This window comes from Larimichthys crocea, chromosome I (genome assembly GCF_000972845.2).
Source record: "Larimichthys crocea isolate SSNF chromosome I, L_crocea_2.0, whole genome shotgun sequence".
Lineage (NCBI taxonomy): Eukaryota > Metazoa > Chordata > Actinopteri > Sciaenidae > Larimichthys > Larimichthys crocea.
The window spans coordinates 28,785,928-28,809,276 of NC_040011.1; the positions used below are offsets into that span (position 1 = coordinate 28,785,928).

Genomic DNA, 23,349 nt, shown 5'->3' on the forward strand with positions numbered 1-23,349 from the left:
ATTTTTTTGCTATTATTTTTTAAGGATTCAAATATCTGACGCACTGGGCTACCGTGGTGAGAAAAGCATGTTTTCATTATGAGCTTTCACTGACACCTTGCGGCCAGTAACGTGTATTGCAGGACTTGCCTAGACTGATGGAAGTGTGTCAATAAACCAGTTGAAAATAAAGAGACAGTGCACAACAACGTATGGTTTCAGTATTTTAATGCAAATGTAAAAAGTCTTGTTTGTAAAGGATATGTGAACAAACCTATAAACAAGCACTGCTTCAGTGTGTATAAAAGTAATTTAAATAGTCAATAAAAACAGAACAACAGCAACACAACACACTTTTTAAAAAAAACTTAAAAGATAAATTCAGGTTAAAAAGCTGACATTTGTACAGCAGCTGGGCGGGAAGGCTGAAAACAAAGTTACATAAAAGAAACGAACACCATACATGTTGTATCCAAAATGATGTGATAATGTGATAATCAGCCTGTTACAACTTTGAACACTAAGTAAGAAAGTCCTGGATAAAACAACAAATTAAGTACAACTATTCTTTTCTCCATTCAATTCAAAAATGTATTTTTTCCCATATATTTCCAGTACATTCTCTCATAACATGTGCCCTTATGCACCTACCATGTAATGTTAGGTACACTGAGTTACTATAACCAGCTGCACATTGTTGCTTATTGCAAACCGATAAACGTAGGGATAGAAAAATATAAAATTATAGAGTTTATCCACGAACACCACCAGAAATAGAACAAGTGAGCATTGAAAGACAGGTAGCATCACACATTTTGCATAAGAATATCAGAGAAACATATCAATCTCTGCCGAGTGAACTCTTCTGGATTTTAACGAGCAGTGCTCATCATAATTTCAGTGAATTGACCTCTATAATCTGCTGCAGGATGTTGTCTACGTCAGTGGTCTCCAGACTGATGCCAGTCAGGTCCAGTTGTGGCAGGAGGGCCGTGAGAAGCACCACCACGTTGTTACGGATGCCATGAAGACTTTCCTGGGGCAATCTGATTGGAGAACAGCTTCATTATTAAAACGATTAAACATGCGTGTCGCTCAGGTGAAACTCTGAGAGATTCACATTTTATTCACATATAAGCAAAAATGGACAATAAGAACATAAAGACAGAAGTGAGAGTGAAAAAATAGAGTGCAAAAGGGTAAAAGCGTTTATAACCCTTTACACGCATAAAATCCTGCCAGCTACAAGAAATGACTCTACACTAGGGATGCCAAGAATACACACCTGCTGTCTTCACAGGCCTCGCTGTTACTGGCTCTCGTCCTGCTCTGAGTATCTGTCTTCTCCTTCCTGGGTCCATTCTGTTCAGTCTGACCTCCTACAGCTTTTTGACTGTGGACCACCACCCCCTGAAGTCCCGAGGCCTGGGTCGGGCTGCCAGATGAAGTAGAGCTCTGATAGAGATGAAGGACAGTCGAAGTTTGTTTAGAAACCGATGAGTCTGAGCAAAATAATGCATTTCATTTCACCTCAGACAACCAATGCCAATTTTTTGGAACTTCATATTGAAGATAACTTTTAAGCCAATCTTAAACAAACAAATGCTGTAACTTTATTTAGATGCATCTCCTTTAGGGTAAGTAAGAACTGTCATCATAATGAACCTGAAATGTTTGCTATGAACTCTACTGACCTCAGCAACATCTGTCTGGCAGCCGACCTCTCTGCTGGCACTGGATGCTGGCGTTGACTCCACCCCCTGTTTTGGCTTTTCAGTGCTGCTATCATCAGTTGTCATTGTGCCTTGAGTTGTCTTTGTGATTTCCAAACCTAGAAGCCTCCGTAACCTCTCAGCCTCTTTCTCCAACCCAGCCAGCTTCTGCATATTAGTTTCCCGGTCGCCGCCCTCTGGAGGCAGCATCCTGCTCTGCGGCCCTTCTGTGTGGCTCAGTGAGGACACCGTCGCACTCTGGTTGGAAGGGAGTGAGGTGGTCCAGGTTAGTTTGGTGAGGACTCGCTGTGATGTGTCACCTGGTTTCTCTAAATGGTTGATCCTGTCCTGCTTGGTCTTCTCTGAGGACAGTGTCTCTGGTATATTTGTTTGTATCATCTCTTCTGTGGTATTTTCTGAGTCAGGCTGTTGCTCCTCCCAAAGACATGGCTTCTTTTTTACACAGTGAAATAATGATCCTGGTTTTCTTTTGAGGCTGCAGAGAACAAAAAAAGCAGTCAGTTTGTTTGCAGTAGTAGCTGTACTGTATGGAAAATCTTTTTGCAGAAACACATGTCAATCCATAACAGCATTTCATGGGTTTTGCAGTTCCAGCTGAAAATAAAGACAGCTCTGAGCGTTCTCCAGGTTTCCATCTAAAAATAATGCAAAGACGGAACCTCATAGTCACTTACAGAGCCTTTATCAAATCATTTTTTAACCCTTGTGACTCATTAGAAACATTTCCTTTTCATTGTTAACTTTTTAAATTTTCCCACGGTAAAAAAAACTGACTCGGGACCTTCTCAGCACATCAAGAAATAAAAATGTAACTGTTGACATGGTCAGGTTCTGGGAAAGGTGGTGAAGAATTTAAACAGTCTGGGGTTGACACTTCAGCATCAAAGTTATGAGAGTCATTAAAAAGGAATGTCTGAAATCATATCCGTCTGTGTTAGCAAACTGCAGGAGTCTCCTCAGTCTTAAAGGTTGGAATATCTTTTATCAGAACAACGTGAAAAGTTTTCAAAACTGTTCCAACTTCTGACTGCATTAACCTACACTGACAGCACAGCTGTCATGTCTCTTCAAGTGTTTCACTAGGAACTGAAATGAATAACAAACGAAGGCTTAAAGAATAATAATGTAATATTTTAAAGGATTGCATGCAGCATACTCCACCTTAATGTGTCTGTGCTCCCCTCCTCTCTTTCCAATGGCTGCTTTGTTGCGTCTTCCTCTTCCTGCCTGTGATCACTGGTCTCATTTTCCACATGCATGTGTGTCTTGTCTTTAATGACTGTGTCTCTTTCAACGAGCTTCTGTCGTATGTGTGTGACTTCAGCTGCCATGCTTTCTTTCTGCGCATCGTCATGTGCGCGCGTGTCAGTGTAATAATCTGCCTGTTGATCTGTGTGCATTTGGTCTTTTTCTAGTGTGTTTTCCTCTGCATGGCTTCCATCTGCTGCTCTCATGTGCTGAGGTGTGGACTGGAAGGTGGGCTGGCTCGGTTCTGACGAACTGCGTAAGAGGATTTGATGTTTAGGATTTTGGTCCTGGAACACGCACACCTGCAACACAAACGGCACATTTGAAAGCATTCACCATATATCAAGTAAAACAGTAGTTCTCAAAAAGAAAGTTGCCTACCTCCAGTGATTTTTCTCGCTTTCTGCTTTTGGGGTGTTCTCTGCAGGAAAACAACAGACAATAAAGAATTGAGAGGAGCAGATACACAAAATATGATGAGGTTTAACTCTTAATATGTGAACTTTTCCGTGACTGCTACAGCTTTAAAAGAAAAAAATGCAGTGTGAATGTAAACACACTGCAGAAACATGGTTACATACCTAGCTTTATGAACTTTTAAATTATATTTTTAACTGTTCATAAACACAAAATTCAGCTTGTAAGTTAGTCCATACCTTATTTAGTCACTATACTTTTTCTGACAACCATTTACTTTTCCCTGACATTTTTGGATAAATATCTGTACATTGTGCTCAGGTTTGTCACTTTTTGTTTTAATGCATTTGTGTGGAATTATTATATATTTATATGAGGTTTCAGTTAGCTTTGCACAGAAACAGCTGAAAGACTCAGAGAAACCAAGAGAACACTTGTATACTTTGAGTACATCTCAGAGCTTTTTACTTGAGTAAAGTTGATTCAGTACTTCTACCTTTACACAAGTTAAAGTTTTTTTGTATTAGTTGTAGGTGGTTTAATGTGGACATGGCAACTAACAAAAACAGCTCAACATTTAGATTTCTTTGCATGTGTGAATAGCATATTTTCTCAGCTCAGTCCTTCTGTGTTGATCACTATCAGGCAGAGCATAGCACAGCTATGAGACTTTGCTCAACACACAGTCACATGGACAACCACCGGAAATAAGAGCATGAAACTGACGATGCGATGCAAACCACAAAATAGCACGTGAACCCACAGACAGATATGCAGGCATGCAGGAAGAGAAGCGGTGTGAAACGCCTGTCCAGTTAGACATTTTCTCAGTTAGAGACAGAGTTTGAGAGGACAAGAGAAGTTGGAATTTACTGCTTCTTGTGGTTCTTCTGGTAGCTGGGTGTTAACAGTTCCTCGCTGTCTTCTGCTTCCTCTGGGGTGGAGCAGCTTCTGCAAGACAAAGAGATCTGCCTTAGCAACTACTGATAAAGTTAGGCTGAGGGCCTTCCTGTTACAGCCAGCACACACTCACACACAGATACTGGCCTCCTCTGTTGGTTGAAGCGCATGTAGATGTCTTCAGTCGTACGTGACAACTTCAAGTAGTGAGGTTTTGCATCTTGTAAATCAATATAGAGATATTTTGGGGCATTTTAGCACTTTATTATAGACACTAGAGAGACGATAAGAAACAAGGGAGAGAGAGAGGCAGCAAAGATTCCCCGAGGAACTTGAGGTATCAAGGTTGTTGCTGATGGTTGGCGTCTTAACCCTCAAAGCCACAATGTCGCCCACCATGTAAAACACATTTCAAAGTCCACTCGGGTGGTGGATCAAAAAAACATAGTCTAACAGATGAAACAGATAAACCTGCACACCAAAAAGCTCCTGTTGGAAACTTTTTATTTTGCTAGTGATGTTTTGTGCACAAGACTTTCCTCAGACTTCTTATAAGGTACTTGAAACCAAGTGCTTCATGTTAAGATATGTTTTAATGGAGTCAGTGACGATAAGTACAACAAAAGAGAGACAGTATGATCAAAAACCTGTTAAACAAGCAGAAGACAAACTTGCAGAAATGTGACTTTTTCGGCCACACTATGGAGCTTGTTACAGGTTTAATTAGAAGGAAGTGAATTTGATGTCTCAAAAGTGACGGTTGGAAAACAACACTATAGTAATCATAATGGATTTGTGTGTATATGTGTATAAAAGTTATTAGTCAAGGAAATAATGCTGAAAGTGATGATAAGAAAGCCGCACCTGTAACGTGGATTGGGGTTCTGGCTGCAGTTCCAGCTTTCAGGAACCACTTCGTAATGATTCGCAGGGACGCTTCGCCACTTCAGGCACTCTTCACACTGTAACCACACGGGACCCCTAAATACAAACACGTAGAGGTATGGGAGTCAGTAAACCTCCTAGTATAAAAGTACTATACATACATACAAAATACAAATATTTCAGGACACCATATAGATAAAGCTCACTTAAGGCTCTTAAGGTTTCCTGCCTCAGCATGTTTAGTCTTTTTTTGTTATTGTCAAAAGAAGCAGCAGCGTCTCAAGTCTCTGGTTTCAAGCTCAGAGAAAGAAATACCTATTTTCACTTTCAGTTGAAGTCCCTTCATGAGAGGCTTATCCACTGAACTGTCTACCCGAATGTTTACCATTGTTGTCCATAAAAGACTGTTCTCACTCTCCCAGTTCGAGATTTAGAGCCAGGTGGACGAGATAAACTAAAATCATCTTTCAGAAGCACAACACACTGAACACTGGCTAATAAATTTGATTTTAAGCACCTTCCATGAATTCTGAAGTTAATTTATGAAGAAACTTGCTCATGAGGGGAAGAAAAAGCAATCAGCACTCACACAACATCGTCGTCCTGATTGTCATCTCTGTCTACAGCCTGAAACTCTCGCTCTCTGGCCTTCTTTTCTGTCACCTCTTTCCAGTAGTCGTTGAGTTTTAGGCCTAAAGCACCGAGGGTGAGTCTAGGGTGAAGAAAAAGAACAGTTTTTGTTAATATTAACACAACAGTACTAGTATATTAGGCGTATGATTTCATGACGTCTGTCTGTGTTTTTGTTTTGTATGTGTGTGTTGGACCTGTATTCTTTGGTGTATTCAAAGTCTTGCTTGTTGTGAGCCGGTTTGAGAAAGTTACACTCGATGATACCGATGACCCCGACTCCTGCTCTCTGACCTGAAGCCTAAAGGACATTGTGAAGTGAGACTGAAGTGAAGGCAGGTTTCCATGAATGCTACATTTCACGCATGAATTCTTTCCCTCTACCTTCAGCTGGCAGCCCACTTTCTCGTAGGCTTTAATGAGTCGATTCTTGTGGTACATCATGATGCCATAGTAGTCTTTGTTTTTGATGCTCAGCCCAAAGGTCACCTTCACCTTCTCTTTCTGATACACCAGTCAAGGTTAACAGCACTGAACGTTGAAAAATTAAAAAATAACTGAGCATTACGGAAAATGAAACACAACCAGGCAATAACTTACTAGCACAGTTTTTGTTATGTGATTTAAATATACAATGAACTGGGTGTTGTTGGCATCACTATTAATTACTGTAGGTATTTTTATCTTCCCAGCAGAAGTAACATGGCCTGTCTCAATGTAGACACATAATGTTTTGGCTTTAGACCATAGCTCGCACACATAAGCAAACATACAGATTAGTTTAAAGATACACTGAAGTGGGGTTTGTACACGTCATGCTCGACGTGTGTCAGTGTCTTCGACACCAGTTTAGCCACATTCTTCTTCCCCCTCAGAATTATCTGTGTCCTCGGCTTCAGGTATAAGATACTGAGGTAGGCCTGAGACAAACAAAGGGAACAGACAAACACACGTTCATTTATTTTTTTTGGTCTTATTAACATGTCTGAGTTAACAACATGATTATAAATCTTGATTATATCTAAAACAGAGATGGTATTTACAAAACCGCAAACAATTTGAACATGGCTATAAAATCAAACTGGGGCAGTGTTACTACAAAACCACAGCCACATCTTGGTTAGTATAGAGGTTCTCCAGTTTGTACTTAAAACTGACACACACACAGGGACTTGTACTTGTACTTGTACTGTAGGGGCTTTCCCAGACCTTAACTATAACATCACTTACTCTGAATTCTGTTCTACTGAGAGACAGAACTGTATCCAAGTGTCAAAAACATGAAACAAAGTAATCTTGAATTTCTTAAACTAACCATTTAAAATCCAGGAGGACTGTAACATTTTTCTTACCTCATAGAAAGACATCTTGGATTCACATGATAGCAAAATATATATATATTTTTTTCACATTTTCAGTTTTTCAATGCATGCATCTCTGTCCGCTGAGGAAGAGCATGTGATAAAACTGAAAGCTCCAACTACTAAATGGACCTTGCTGTATTATCGTTTCGTCAACTGAAAGGCCACAAATTCACTTTCAATTCCAACTTTAAAACCAACATGGATGTGAAGTGCTCAGACGAATGGAAATATGAACCATCTACAAATCTACAACAAATCTACAAACTCCATCAGCTGTACTGGTACGCTATACGGTAATTATCACAGGACTACCACCATAAATATCAGCCTTTACAGTACATACATATTATCTACTGGAATGAAAGGACATTAGTGTAAAAAACAGGAAGAGGGTGCTGTTTTTATCAGTAGAACCAGAGCTGAACATGTCAGAGTACTCATATCCTCCTCAGTGCAGATAGACAGACAGCAAATATCAGCGGAGAAATCTACAGTGACAAATTTCATACCATCACAAATAATATCTCTGTCGTCCATCTGCTGTAGTGACGTACTCACCCTGAGACTGTAGTGCATGTCAGGGATGTTCTGCTCGGCTCTCAGGGATCCACTGATCCTCAGACCCTTCTTCAGCTCCTCGATTTGAATCGAGGGCAGACGGAAGTCAGTCACGTCTGTCTCAAAGTCAATCTCTGGTTTACCATCTTTGGCACTTCAGGGAAACATCAAAGTGACCAGTTGTTAAAACAGTTAATGGCACACTTCATACCACTGCTTGTTTTTTTTAGGAACAATGAATTAAGATGTGGCAGACCTTCCTGTTGCCTTTACTGATAATGATCACAGTGGAGACTTTTCAGCGTAAAGAGGAAGTGAAACTCCTGAGAAACACCTGAACCATTTCTTTTTCTCAATTAAAGATTAGTGATCTTTTCTTACAAAATTCAAGAGAAAACCCTTTCATTTGTACCTGCACTCTGTATGATGACGTTACTTGTTGCTTGTTTATGAATGTGAGATGTTTTGCATAAATTTGTCTAAAATCACATCTAAACAAATATAATATGCCCGTGTTGATTCAAATTTGCCTCTCTGTTTGAGCCTGTTTGCATACTTCTCGTATGTCTCGCATGCTGTGCATTTGACCTTACTCTTGTAGCTATAAACACAAAACTGAAAATGTTTGGGTGAGCACAGACTAAAGTTAGCATGACTCTGTACAAAGGTACCAAACTCTGTGAAAACTATTTGTGAGATAAACGGTGTTAGCAACCTTTTTACCTTTAGACAAAACCAGACAAGCCACTTTCAGTCTTTATGCAAACTTGCTAACAGTCTCCTGGATTTAGGATTAGTCTTATCATTTCACTTCCGGAAAGAAAGTTGATTCTGACCTGCGGATGTTCCAGATTAATATCTTGGTGCCTTTTTTGGAGGGAATGGAGTCAAAGTGTGCATGTATCTGCTCCTGACAGGTGATGATGGAGTTTTGGAGGATGGCTGCCAGGCTGGCCTCTGAGTCCTCAGTCATCACCAGAGACTGTAACACTGAGTTAAGGTCAGGACATGAAGCAGCGTGCACACAGCTATCAACTCAATCAGCGTAACTGCATTGAAGTCACAAACATGTTGATGATTCATACTCATCACAACACTACATCCTGAAGTTACGCTGACGATTTCATGAAGGATATTGGTTTGTTGGTTGAAGGGAACAATCGGGACAATGACAGCCTGAGCCTTGATGTTTTCCAGGTAGGTCTGAGACAACATTCCCACCGTCATGCAGCCGCCATTTTTGGTGAAGATGAGGGCGTCGCGACCCAGACGCATGGAGCCAGACTTGAAACCGTTCCCGTACACACCGATGGCCTGCTGACTGGCCTTACCTGAACCCTTTTCTGTAAAACCAAAGCTGGACATAAGAGTGAAAGGGAGAGTGATGACATAAGGATGTGTGTATTAGATAGAAAACTGAACTGAACTTCATTGTAGCATAAACTGTTATTATTACAGCATGTTTTATTACATAAGTGTGTTCGTAATACTTGTTTTTGTGTGTATGAGAAAGAGACCAATCTAGAAATGCCGGTGCGTCACGCTTTGTGGTTTAAAACAGGAACACTATCAGTGTGTATGATTATATTTCTGATACAGGAGCATATGCAGTGGAGACGTATGTCTTACCTGAGCATTTTGTGCAGTTTGTTGGGGGTCATGCCACTGCCATTATCAGTGAAAGTTAGACAGTGGTAGCCGCATTCCTCAGCTACATCTATCCAGATCTGTTTAGCAGACACCCCGGGATCTGACGCATTGTCTACAACATGACAGAAAGAAACGAATGAACAACAAGGAAATAGATAGGGTCGTAAAGATTGTGGATTGGGGGAGGGAAAGGGAATTTTCTCTTTGGTGATATTTCATTGATTCAATACTTCTGCTTATAATAAGAGGAAGCAAGATGTATCTCAGCGTTTAAACATAAATCAACCTTTTGGAAATGTTTTGGAAAAATGTTTCTGCGATGACTAGCAGGAAATTCTGTGCTCACTAAAAATAACTACAGAGATCTACAGACACACAGTTTAGCTAAATCAGATCACTTGAGAAGCTTTGGGGTAAAACTGATAGAAATGTAAGCTGAAGCTTTTATCCAAAGCAATTTACAAAAAAAGAGAAACAATCTAAGTACAGCGTGACTAGGTCTTGTTAGTGCGGCAAGAAGTACTGTGACAGTGCTAGAGGGGATAGATTTAGCATGTCCAGTACTGCTCGGAGAGGAAGTACTCTCTGAAGAGCTGGGTCTTTTTTAAAGGTAGAGAGGAACGCCCCTGCTCTGGTATGAACTGGTATTGCAAATGTTGAGAAGAGTCCCTCATAGTGAGAGGGAAACTGTACACAGCAACAGTAAGAATGTTCACTCAAAGCTAAATCATAAAATGGTAATTTAAATTGTAAGGTACGTTTATGAAAGTTGAGGTTGTAATTTGTAGTTGCTTAGCCCTGCCTACCCGAGAAAGTTCCATTCTCACAACTAAAAGCTGTAGACTTGATTGCCTAAAATAATTGACAATTAAACAAACACAAGAGAAAAATAAACACAGCAACCGAGTTAGCTAATTAACTAACACATAAAATAAACTTAAAAGCACGTACTTAAAAACACAGCGCTACGACCCTGTGCGCGCAGTCTACAATGATAGCAGTGGGTAAAAACAGAGTTAGAAGAAAGCCAGGTTCTCATTTCCATCCAACGACCGTCACATGTGCGAACTAAAAAAATGTATATCAATGTAGCTAGCTAGGAAATTAAACTAACTTTAGCTCCATAAATTGGTTGAATACCAATGACAGCATAAAGAATAGACAGAGCATGAGTGACATCACCCACATCTGCAAATATGTGGATCATCGGCTTACCTAGGCAGACCAAATGACGCCTGGGTGCTCATGCTGTTAATTATACATAACTTTAAGCCTAAATATAATTTGAACCAGTGACTAAAAAAAAAAACCCAGGTGTCATTAACGTTGAAATAAGCAATAGGGACCAAAACTGTTTTGTGAACCAGGCTGTAAACATGTTTATTGCTGCTGTGAAGTTTGACATTTTAATACAGACGCTTATAGAGGTTGACTTACTTCTGCACTAAAATACGACTTTGTTTTCTCTTCCAAACTAGCTTGGCATGATTGACTGCTCATGTTTCCATGTTTTAGGAACATGATCGCATTCCCAGATATCAGCAACTGACTGTCATGACTAACAATAAGAAGGATGAACATAAGGAGGATAAAACCTTTTCCACATTTTGACTTTGACAAGAGTAGAAAAGGTACAGGTGTTACAAATAACCCAGTGTCCTAGTAAGTTATGACAGTGAGCCAACACGTATGACACCAGCAACCTGAAACTGGAGCTAAATGGGATTCGGCCATCATTCATTTGTTTATGAACACCTGTGCTTTTCCTAATGTGACAAAACGTCTCCTCTCAAACTACATGATGCTTATTCCTGCAGGAACAGTCAAATGAAGATAAGTGTATATGAAAGTATGATAAAGTGACTTTAAACTCAACACTGTTACAAATACACTGTAACAGTTAGTTAGTTGGATATTATAGGAAGAGTAGGCTGATAACATAACCTACCGAGGGTATTCCTGTTATTCCACAGACATATCAATATTGGTGTATGCCATCCAATATGAAAAACAGTTTTTCCGGCATATGAAGCAGAAAATAAATGCTTGCACTAACATATTGGTGGCACTGCAAACTTACGATTTACAAAACAATGGCAAGCAGCTCTCAGCAACGTCAACAAGAATGGGTGTACAAATGCAAATGTTAAATTATTTAACATGTTCTAGAGGATTTAAGTTATTTTTTTAAAAGAAATGAGTCATGAAATGAGTTCTATTGGCACACAACCCAACCCATAAAAGGTGTATCTTCATTCTAGCTCGAAATAAGCACATCGGCCGTATCAGTAATCTGTGCATGAAGCAGGTCTCAAACAAAAAAAACTATATCAGTCTGCTCTACTTAACACGCCTGTGGCACTCTCAACAAACATTAAACAGCAGCAGAGAAAGCAGGTGTGTGATCTAGAGTGCATCTGCATTTGCACAGTACTCTTCCACCCCTGTACCTGCTGAAACCCAGCAGCCAACAGTAGGTCAGCACGTCTGCACCAATGAAAGAGCACAGAGTGGAGGAATGACAATGTTGACAGCCCAGACACAGACACTGTGTATCACGTGGAAATACAAATCATCGAGTGATTCATATGTTGTCCTGATCCAGACTCTTTGTTCCTTTTCCACACACATATCTGCACGGCAAAGACGATTCCATATAAAATGATATGAAACTTGACTCCTGTTTATACCTCATAACGAACACAGTTATTACATTTGCATTGACAAACAGTCGGCAGACATTATGTGAGGGCGTGCAGCGGTAATAAAATCGTTGAGAGTGTGAAAGAGGAAGTCCATTCGGTCCATTTTAGCACCAACACAAATGTCTGTTTAAAAACACACGCACAGTCCACTGTGAGCGCAAAGAGCGGAAGAGCGCACGAAGTTGACACCATAAAAAAAAAAAAAAAAAAAAAAAAACTGCAACTGTAAAATAGAAAGAGAAGCGCGACCGCAGGTGCACAGGAGGACTGAGAGAAGCTTCAACGTGATTCCTCACAAAGTCACCTACCTATTAACTCTGCCACTGCACTGAAGGGCCAGGTATGACTGGTGGAGTTGCTGTTCAGGAAGGAAGGACTCATCTTTGAAAAGAAAATGAAAAGTTTCACTCATCAGCTGTAGTTGTAATAATGCACAAGTACACGTTAAACACAATCACCCTGATGAGATATGAAATACATACGGAACTTAGACGGATCCCATGCTCGCTTAATCTCGCCATGTTTTGCGAGTGAGTGTTTTGCCTCCTGCGGTGTTCGCCTCTCTGTGCGCGGGCACGTCGGCAATGGGCGTAGCGTACTAGTCAGAGGAAGTCAGCAGAGAGGTGACAGAGGACTTCAGAAACTTTTTTTTTTTTAAACATATATTTTTTATTATTATTATTGCTGCCACATTAAGCTGCCACATGATACTATTTTAATGAGTTCTCTTGTCATTGCTTTGCGATTCGTATGGTTTTCAAACACACTTGTACTTCCCCATATCCTATCAGCGTTCATCTGAAAGACGTGTGAAAAGTCAACTCCTCTTCTTGTGTTGTCCGCGTATCTCCTCTTGAAGCCTCAATGAGGTATAAAATGAATAAAGAGGTTGCTTTGTGGGGGGAGGGGGGGAATCAAAGCAGCAATTAACACCATTAGCTGTCAAATACTGCAAAATATCAGAAAATTAAAAAAAACAGATCTGTCACATTGCTTTAATTTTTAACAAAACAGATGACACCATGATATGTTACCTGACAGGTAACACGGCAGCCATTTTCACATGAAATATTAGGTGTCACTAATGATACTAAGGTCTATTTTTGTCTTGTTAATAAAAGGGTGAGTGTAAATATAGATTGCACACTTAACTGCTAAAAGAAAACATGAGAGTGAAATACTGTTGTTTGCCCTGGGGCAGATCCTGTCTGTCCCTGTCATGTCACACTCCAGTAATACTTGTTGGCTTTTAGGCAGCAGACCTGTGAACTCACTCACTGTGAAGAAATGAGTGATGGATCAGTCTATACATTCTATAATCATTGGCAGTACGAGTCTGACAGGTTTTGTACTGACTACCCAACAAAACATCTCAAAAGTTAAAGGCTCAAAAGACAAAAGAGTCCTGAAGAATTTGACATGATGCAGGTTTAAGCAATAAAGGAATATTGTTTTAGTCAGTATTTTTACTTCATGTAGGCAACAGGTTTAAAAGACAAACAAACAAACTAAACAAAACCAATTCATTCATTTAAAGACGAGAGAGGCATTTGTTTTTTTTTTCTCCTTTTTATTAGCGTTCTTACTACAATCACTCAATGCTTTGTTGCATAAAAAAGTCCCCATCTTTGGTCTCCACTGTTGGAACGTCCCAGTTTTTCTCTCCATCCATTTATTATTGCAAAATAGTCCTCTTCTGAGAATTGCTGCAAGCGACAGAGGCAGGTGTGATGAGCAGCCATCCAAAGAATATGGGAAGGATTTTAGGTTTTGCACATGAGGGATGATGTTGATAATAATAGTGTAAGTATATGAAGAAAGTGTTGCACATTTTGTGTCCATACACATTTCTTTTTTATTCAGATAGATGATTGTTCGGTCCTCAGGCCTTTTTTTTGTAAATGAACAATTATTTATGATTGATCATGATCAATCTATGCTGGGTGTATATCCTGGTAATTTCTGTGTGTGTATATGTGCACATTTACCTCGGTGAATTCATCCTTGATAGCCTCTGCTCTCTGCAGCTCTGTTTCAATCACCTGGATGAATTGGGCTGTCCGGTCTTCTGCCCTGACATTGCAGAAACCAGCTTCTTCAAGGAACTACAGGAGAAGACAAAAGTGAAAGAGGAGGTGAAGTAGGGTGTGAAACAGCACCACCTGCTGCTGTATAGTAGTAATACAACATCAACACATCCACACATGTACCATTTTGTACATTTGCAGGAGAAAACTTTGACCTTTTATGAGTTACTCAATATGTGTATCTAGTTGTTTCACAAAATCTCCACTTCATCTTTGGCCTCTGCAAAGCAACAAACTATTAACATCACCGGTCAACATAACAATTCCACATAAAAGTGAAACATTTGCACAGCTTTAAGGCTGGTTAGTTATTTTTATTCACACACATCTAAACAGGACAGGTTTGTTTAGCGTTTTGTAAAGCAGACACAGGATTAAGCAAAAAGTATGCAACCCAGAAGATCTTTGTCCACGCAAGATTTTGTGTGAAACTTAACTTGTTTTATGAAGACAGGAGCTGCCAAACAACTTAAAGACCGTACTCATTACTGTGTGTGTTTTGTCTGGTCAAACAGTGGTAAACATGACCAAATGGCTGAGGACAGTCTAGTCTTTTTACAAAACATTACATAATTACTCTCTGTGTGTTTACCTTGCCATACTGTGAGGGTGTATAGAGGATGTAGCCTCTCTGTTTGACGTAGGCTTCGAACACTGGTGTCCAGGGCTTCTCCCCACAGCAGTAATCACTGATAAGCAACTGACCCCCCGGTTTTAACCATGACTGGGCACAAAGAAGAAGGAGAGTGAATAAAACAATACAGCTAGACTGGAAAAAGACACATAAAATTAATAACATTTCCAAAGGAATATGAATCTAACATAAAAACGTTGCTTTTAGTTTTTTTATGTGATTTTCTTGCCAAAATACAAATGCAAAGAGAGGTCTGGAAATCAGTGAAATGAAAAATGAAGACTCAATGCTGCTAAACACTCACATGGAAGCGTTTGAAGAGTGCCAGTTTGTCATCTATATGCAGGATTGTGTCTCTGCTGTAGATCACATCAAAGGAATCTTCAGGGAACGTCCTCTTAGTGGCATCGGCCACCTCAAACTGGACCTGAGGTAGAGCGCATGCCATTGCTGCTTTTTTTTTTCAAACAAAACATTATCTGTGTTTAAACCAATAGTAAAGGACGTACTGATGGCAACTTCTCAGTGATTGCTCTCTCCATGGCGATGTCTACCATATTGTCTGACAGATCAAGGCCAAGCACTTCAACTCCAAATGTCTGAAATGTAACATAATCAATGTCATCAATATAATCATTAAAAGCCACTTTATCATCATTATTAGTATCATTCTAATTATGTCAGGTTCCTTGGCTCTTGCCTTTGCCATGTAGAAGTCCCCTCCTCCAATGCCACAGCCAACATCAAGAACCTTCTGTCCGGGCTTCAGGTTCAGCAGGTCTACAAACTCCTGTTAGCACAAAAAAGATTCAGTCTTTAGTTTCATCAAAACCTTAATCAATAAACCTACAAAGATATGCCCTGAAGTATTCAGTATCTCCAGTGGGAAATAAAGATGATGACTAAGACCGGGATATTATAGAAACAAAGTGCAGCACAAAGATAACAGAAAGAACAGAGGAAGGAGGAGAGAAGAAGAGTATCTGCTGTAAAAGCTACTTTGATGAATGCGAGGTTTGTTGATGTTGAAGGTCATTTGAGGCCTTTGATACTAAGACTCAGGATCTGCAGCCACACATTCATCTGTGAGGCTGATTTTTATGAAAAGCTGTGCTTTGAGCTAAATGCTCAACATGCTAACATGCTGATGTTTAGTAGTGAAGTGCAGTGTTCGGCAGGTATTGTTCATAAACCCAAATATATGACAAAATGAGATCAGTTTTTGCAATTTATGCAGACAGAGACTTAAATGTGTGGAGAAAATGTGATCCTCTAGCAGTGGTCAAGACACTCCAAACCATAAATATCAAACTCATAGTGGTGCTAGAGGAAAAGTCTGGTTCTTCAAAGACAGTTCTCGAAGGACTTTGAAAATCTGTGCAAAATGTCGTGCCAATCCATCAAATAGTGGTTCAGATATTTCTGTCAGGACAATGTATGATATCAAATAGTGGTTCAGATATTTCTGTCAGGACAATGTATGATGTACAGTGGTCCCTCGTTTATCATGGGGGATACATTCTAAAAATAACCCGCAATAAATGAAATCCGCGAAGTAAGTTTCATGTTTTAAGGCCGTAAAACCCCTAACCACACACTTTTATACACCTTTTTACATGCATTTTGTACAGTACTCCCTTAGTTAATAAGGACGCAGAACACGTGCAGTTCATACTGTACAATACACTGTAAAAAAAGCATGCAAAATTACCCCAAAAAAATCTGCGAAACAGTGAGTTCGCGAAAAGTGAACCGCGTTATAACGAGGGACAACTGTATATCATGCTGTCTTCTTCAGTATTCTTGTTGTTCCAAGACACATTTATGATTCTTTACAGTCAGTCTGTTCGGAGTCTTCCAGGCTTTATTCATACCTTTGTGGTGCTCAGCCCCCCTGTGCTGACGTAACCTGCCCCAAACATCTTCTCGTAGCGCAGGATGCCACGGCTGGTGTATTGCTGGTTGTCCAGGAACTGCTGGAAGGTGCTGAATCCATTCTCTGTGTTTGAGGAGCGGGGAACCTTCTCCAGCATCCAGCAGATCTGATTAGGGTTGTTTTTCATCTGGAAAAGAATTAGCATGAGGACAGAGAGGATGGATGGAGAATTAACAACACATCCTCACACCTACATCATGTCTTCATATTTCCTACTTAAAGTTTTACTTAACGTGCCAGAACTTCAATGATGATACCTCAATATAGGCCTGAACTTTCTTTTTCAACACAATGTCGAAACCAAACTGTTGGCCGCTCTCTGGCCCCTCTGCTTGTACTGATGATACCAGGTGGCTGTATTGTGTGTCAGTGCGATAGCAGGTGGGGTTGAAGTCCCTCTTGGAGTCACCTTGATAGAAAATTAAAATGAATTCTTCAGCCCATCATATTTGTTTAGAAAAGATTTAAGCTACTGTTGCTGAATGTTCATCAACTGATAAAGACAACATAATATACTATATATAGTATTCTGAACTTTTCTGTTTATATTTCAAACTTCAGACACAAACTTGAATTTAATGTCTTTGATTGTTAGCTCAGTACCTGACCGGTGGTTGCAAGACTCTCTGAAGAAAAGAAAACCACCGGGCCGCAGCCAGCCCAGCGCCTTCTCTATGAAAGACTTCAGCTCCTCGTCACTCAGGTACATCAGCAGCCAGTTGGAAAAGATGAAATCAATACTGAGGAGAACATTGAATGGATACAGTAAAATTTAAGGTATACTTTTATAGTTGTTTAACTACATTTGTTTTATTTCATTTATCTACAATTTTATGATGGAGACAACATGGAAGAGTATTTCTGCCTTTATAACCTAACAGCATATATAAGATGTCTAAATGTCTGTACCACACTCTAATCCAAGCAGTAGTTGTTCAGATTCAGTCTGGACCAAAGTGGTGGGCACTGCTTGTCTGAATATCCAAGATATCAAGTGTAAGTAAGCTACAGATATCTTAACACACACCTGTTTTTGGGGACATCCAGCTTTGTGACGTCAGCTTGGATGAAGGTAGCGTTACTATGGTGACCATTGTCCTGCCTGTTCTTCTCCACAAAGCTTTCCATGAAGTCCACGGCCGTCACATGCCTGGCCTTAGTCAGCAGGTGGCTGGTGTAACGACTGTAGAGACACACACCAGAATAGCTACATTCATTACTTTCTGTTCAGTCAAAAAAAAACAAAGCCTTGACTATCTACTACACTGCCTAATAAACCAGTTTGGATTCTGTGTAAGAGGTTGTTTTTCCTGGTTTTTAGATATAGTCTTGTATAGACAGGCTTTCTCTCAGTCCTAGACTGTTATTTGAGAGCATGTCATAGTTTTATCCAGTGTGAAGCCTGAAGATCCTGCCTATCATTCTGCTTAGATAAATACTGGTGACTGCCACTATAAGGAATCCTCTTTGGCTCATGTTTACAAAGCTTTTCTAAAAAATACTTTCACTATGCAAATCTGGAGTTAATCAGATTCTTATATATTCTGCTAGAGGCCCCCACACACACACATCTCCTACTATACACAGTCCAGTGCAGCTGTAAGCTCACCCGATGCCAGCACCCAGTTCCAGCACTCTGTATCCATCCAAACAGGGCAGCATGGAGAGGATCTCGGGCAGCTCATGCTGGGTTAGCTCCCTGGCACGGGAGTCTAGCATCATCTCTTCCACTGTGGCAGCCTTGGAGTGCTCCTTCCAAAACTCTGTCATGTTGCTACGAGCTGTGAAGCACACAGGTGTTCAGATTAGGCTGGCTAAAAGGCATAAAACTTTATTGTATATATAACTTTCTCATGTCAACCAAACTCAAGCAACGTCAGGTCAAGTACAGGTCATGGTAGAAGACTGTGTGACTATAGTGAGGATGAAAACTCGCTAAGAAAAGAAACCACTTCAAATATAAAATGTTAACATTCAGTGATGAAACAAACAAACAAAAAACCTACATAATGATACAATAATAATGACAAAATACACAATAAATACATTAAAATAATGTTAAAATGTTGTAGAACTTAGAACACTAAAAAATCAGAAGAAGCTCATTATACTACAATGGTATTGTAACTATCACATTCATATGATGACCTATTCATAATAGTGTCTTAAATGTAGACAGAGAACAAAAAAGTAGTTTTGCTTGTTTTACTTGAATGTGTGGCAAAGTTAAAGGAACTGGACCTGTGAATCATCTAGTGTTTGCAATAGTTCAGAGGCAGTTTAGAAAGAAAAAAACAAGTATTCATTATGTTTTTTTTAAAAATCAGATATATCTGATAAAATGTGCACCAGTTTAAAAAACAAAACAAAAAACAATTTCACATTAATTTACTTTAAAGGTGACAGTTTACAGAAATGTACAATATGTTAATACATAACCTTTTAGCTAAGATTATTCACACAAATGTCCAGCACATAGATTAACCATTAGTCAAACCAGATTACAGCAAGGAATCTTAAAACAAGTCACTGATCACTGCGACTAAATTAGATTTCCCCAAGAATTCAGCAGTTTCATATTTAGTTTCACACTCGTCTATCACAATCTCAGATGCTTTACATGCTTTTGTCAGTAGGATAAGGTGTATTCTACAACCATGACAGGTGTCAAGCATGAAAACTGTAAATACAGCTAAACAAACACAGAGAGAGACAAACAAAAACAAAGCCAAGAAAGCCATTGTAATACCAGCAGATATCACAATAAGTTCAGGACATGATGCAATGATTTGCTGCTATTACAAAAACATGATATAATATAACATTTTTAACATTTGAACAAACGGCCAGCAGTATAACAAAGTAGGTACTAACCAAATCTCCCAATAAAAATCTGATAATTGGGGTTGTAACTTGATGCCATCATAATCCCAATAAGATCACAGGCAGGTTAACATTCACCCAGACACAGCTACAGGATCCTCACAGACAAGTCGGTCAAATCACTGACACATTCCAGCGCTGACAGGATGACATGCACCAACTGAGTGATGTGAACAGTGAACACACAACAACACGGGGAAACTCTAACAAAGTTGCATCAGCCTTAAAACCACGTGACACAAACAATATTATTATTATTATTTTTTACCTTTCTCCATGTTTGTCTTGGGTTGATTTGCCATTTAAATTATTCTATAATCCCCATGCAGTCTGGAAATGAACTGTCGTAATTACAAGAGTGTTACTATGAGCAACCCCCCTGACAGAGTACAGGTTTCAACCTGCGTGGGTCCTCTTTAAATACCAGGACGACCATAGAGGGGATGGTCGCCAGGTATGAAATTGGCCATTAGGATGCGCTCAAAAATGAGGGGCAGGCCAGTGGTGAGGAGGGGGTGGGTGGTGTACATGAGTAATCATATCGGACAAGGGTCTGACGGCATTCCCCTGGCACATAAGCCTAACAGAGCTTCATAAATACCTCAGACTGATGTCCGCTATAGATAAGTTAGTACGCCACTGAAGCACACTCACATGTTTTTGCACAATGCTTGGTTTATGATGAACTGTGAAGCCTCTGAAGGTGTATTTCCCAGCGACAGTCTCCCCTCACCGGCTCACCTCCCCACGATTGTGCTGACGAGTACGAAATGTCATGTGACATGCGCCGATTACGCAACATTGCCTCATGGTGCAGCTGAAACCTCTGTTAAGGTGGAGAAGCAGCGACTGGCGATAAGTTGAAACACTACAGCTTCTGCTTTTAGTGACACTATCTGATCACATCTGTAACCACAAGAGACCGTGCGCAAGGTGCAGGTGTCAGGAGTAAAGTAAAGCGACCATGCTTTTCTTTATTTATGTTTTCCTAAATGAAAATGATCCATGTGTAAGAAATGTATCCTAAACAAACCAACAAAACAAAACAACAAAGGTGCCAGTTTGCATCATGTCAAATCTAATTTAACAGTCTCTATGCAACCGTTTCACTGATATTTGGTCATTGCGTCACTTCCTGAGCTCCTGTGCCATGTGTAAATGAGTGGCTCCAATGGTGAGGAAAACAAAGTGAAAAGCAGTTCATAAAGATGAACGGGGTGCTGTTGTCTTTTAAAGGCATAATCCACTTTAATAGTTAATACATAAGTTACTAAGTCTTTATAAATCAGCTGTAAGTAATAAATAAGAGGAACATTTGGGCTTTCAGGTTGTGGAAATGTTATTTATAATATTTATCTGGCATTTTTTTTGCTATATTTCATAATGGCAGGACAAAACAGGAAAGTCAGAGGAGAGAGAGTGGATCCATGCCAGAGACAAACCCAGGTTGTTGCGGCAAGGACTGTACCTTGGTACATGGCCCTTAATACGTGGCCCTTTTTTAATGACTTCATTAAATTGTGTAACTCTAGAATTGATTAGACTCTATAAGGTGCCCCACTGCACTCCGCTCTGCCCCTCGGACAAGCATAAGTCTACCACTGTGACTGGCTGAAGGAGAATAAGTTGATAGATAAGTTGTTCTTGATTATGCCTTAGAATCAAAATATATTGTCTTTGGTGTGAATAATTAGAAAAACTTGCTAAGGGATTCTTTAATGCACAGCAACACACTTAGAGGAGTGTTGAGAGGAGTTTCAGGAGTTTGATAGACAAGTCCTCGGAGGTGAATCATTGATGCACAAGGAGAAGACCAGCAGAGAAACCTGTCAGAGCTATACAGGTGCTGATGTAAGCTTGCCCAGCTTCGTGTGCTGCTTCTTCTCTGTCAACACATTGGTTAGGATTAGTGGACGTGTTGAAGGTTGCGCGGAGTCTGTGTGAATTGGAGTTAGTCAAGTGTGGGTTTATCAAACCTACATCACATTCAGGTTGTCAGCCAGTGTTCTGTAGCTGGCGTAGTCTTTCACCACACTGTTGTCGGGTCACTGAATGTTAACATTTTATATTTGAAGGGGTTTCTTTTCTCAGCGAGTTTTCATCCTCACTATAGTCACACAGTCTTCTACCATGACCTGTACTTGACCTGATGACGTTGCTTGAGTTTGGTTGACATGATTTGTCATTGTTGCACTTCTGCCAAGTTCTTGCTGACTCAGTTCCAAGTAAACGTCAGTGTGGTTCGATTTTGGTAAGCCAACCAGATGATTTTATGAGAGTAGATGTGATGCAAGAAAGTGACCGGTGAGAGTTTAAAGGTGCCCTGTGGAGTTTTTGATCAATGAGAGTAGTATGGAGTATGGAGTAATCTTTCTCTCTAACCTTTACTCGTACAAGTGATCCAGGAAAGTCTCTTGGCTGAATGAAAAGTGAAAATGCCACAATAAATAAATATTAAAAACATTGTATAAGCTTGTTAGAAAGTGCTTGTTTCTGCCTGAAGAGTGCCACTTGTTCATGGGGTGATGAGATTTCTTCACAAGCATAATCAACACCACAGGCTATCTGCATAAAATGTGCCCAAATGTCCAATTTAAATTGAATAATTCAGCATTGGAAGTGGTATTCCTGTAAAGACAGAAATTGTTTGGCATGCAGACACATTACCAAAGACTTAACCAGAGAGAGAGACAGAGAGAGAGAGAGAGAGAGAGAGAGAAGGGCTAAATCAGTGTCATACATGGATTTGTGGAAGTGTGCTTTATCGTTTGTGTTTGACTTTTTGCACAGTTCCAATGCAACCAGATCCAAAGTTCATTGTCACCAGGACAGAACTGGGTGAGATAACCAGATAGCAGGGTTGTTGTTTTTTTGAGACTTTTATGGGCAGATAATGGCTCAGAAAGCCCCAATACAGTGTCACAATTAATGTTATTATAAAGTGTTTAAGGTACGCTAATATGAATACTGATAAATGTATTGACCCAAAGCAGGTGTCACTAAGTCATAGATGCATAACTTAAAATTGAATAGCTAAATTGAATGACTTTTTGATTTTGTGTTGTATTTATACTCACTGTCAGTTTTTCTTCATTTCTGGTGGGTGTTTCCTCCACCTGAACAGAATGAATCAGAGCCTCATCACAAGGTCCACTCAGTAGCTGCTCTGAAGCTTTACATCCATCCAGTTTTTAAAGCTATCAGAAAAATGAACATTTGGAAATATACAATTCCATGACAACTCAATTTATGCTCACTTTTTACTGTTCATTTAACTGAGTCACTCAGGCATTGCCAATTCTCACGCAATGGCTGTGAGACGCAATTAATCCTTTTTACATGCTCTTACGCCACTTGTCCGTCAGTTATTAAATAGTTTTTGACTGACTTGCTCATTTTGAGACGTGGTTTGTCAAGTTTTGTTTTGTCAAGCTGTCAAGACCACGTCTGACAAAACAGCTTAATTTCTTCTGGCAGCAGCACAGTATCACATTACTATGGTTACGGGAACACCCTAAAACTTTATAATGATTCTGAATAATATCATGAAATCTAGATGAAAGATGAAATCTTGTATTATAACATAATTGTACGTGACAAATCTGAAGCCATATACTCTATATTACGTATATTAAATTATCCTGTGTGCAAATCATCATCATATTTTCTCTTTCTATTGATCAGATAGGACCTCTGGTTAATATCTTCATTTGGCTGTAAACATGTCAGAAGATGAAGTG

General features: G+C 39.7%; 2 protein-coding genes across 6 annotated transcripts; both read right to left on the reverse strand.

Annotated features, from left to right (window-relative positions):
- Positions 1 to 190: 190 nt before the first annotated feature.
- On the reverse strand, positions 191 to 12,716 carry zgc:152774 (MORC family CW-type zinc finger protein 3). The gene is made up of 17 exons (XM_010732136.3): positions 12,552 to 12,716; positions 12,378 to 12,450; positions 9,344 to 9,476; positions 8,851 to 9,071; positions 8,551 to 8,698; positions 7,715 to 7,868; positions 6,584 to 6,712; positions 6,177 to 6,296; positions 5,990 to 6,093; positions 5,752 to 5,874; positions 5,142 to 5,258; positions 4,251 to 4,328; positions 3,342 to 3,381; positions 2,874 to 3,262; positions 1,674 to 2,187; positions 1,265 to 1,434; positions 191 to 1,025 (listed from the first exon to the last, which is right to left on the reverse strand). Exons 1-17 carry the CDS (start codon positions 12,588 to 12,590, stop codon positions 869 to 871), a joined length of 2,709 nt encoding a protein of 902 aa, XP_010730438.3. The 5' UTR covers positions 12,591 to 12,716; the 3' UTR covers positions 191 to 868.
- A 902-nt stretch (positions 12,717 to 13,618) lies between these two features.
- pmt (phosphoethanolamine methyltransferase) lies at positions 13,619 to 22,707 on the reverse strand. Of its 5 annotated transcripts, none has more exons than XM_019253528.2 (13): positions 19,878 to 20,009; positions 19,601 to 19,747; positions 18,336 to 18,507; positions 17,754 to 17,909; positions 17,330 to 17,466; positions 16,984 to 17,135; positions 16,665 to 16,853; positions 15,491 to 15,580; positions 15,300 to 15,389; positions 15,095 to 15,217; positions 14,749 to 14,880; positions 14,058 to 14,174; positions 13,619 to 13,775 (listed from the first exon to the last, which is right to left on the reverse strand). In XM_019253528.2, the coding sequence occupies exons 2-13, from the start codon at positions 19,650 to 19,652 to the stop codon at positions 13,665 to 13,667; spliced, it is 1,521 nt and encodes a 506-aa protein (XP_019109073.2). In that variant the 5' UTR covers positions 19,653 to 19,747; positions 19,878 to 20,009; the 3' UTR covers positions 13,619 to 13,664. The 5 variants fall into 5 exon arrangements, with proteins under 5 accessions (XP_019109073.2, XP_019109072.2, XP_027137859.1 ...); XM_019253527.2 differs by having other exon boundaries at positions 19,601 to 19,769; XM_027282058.1 differs by lacking the exons at positions 19,601 to 19,747; positions 19,878 to 20,009 and adding an exon at positions 22,687 to 22,707.
- Positions 22,708 to 23,349: the final 642 nt, after the last annotated feature.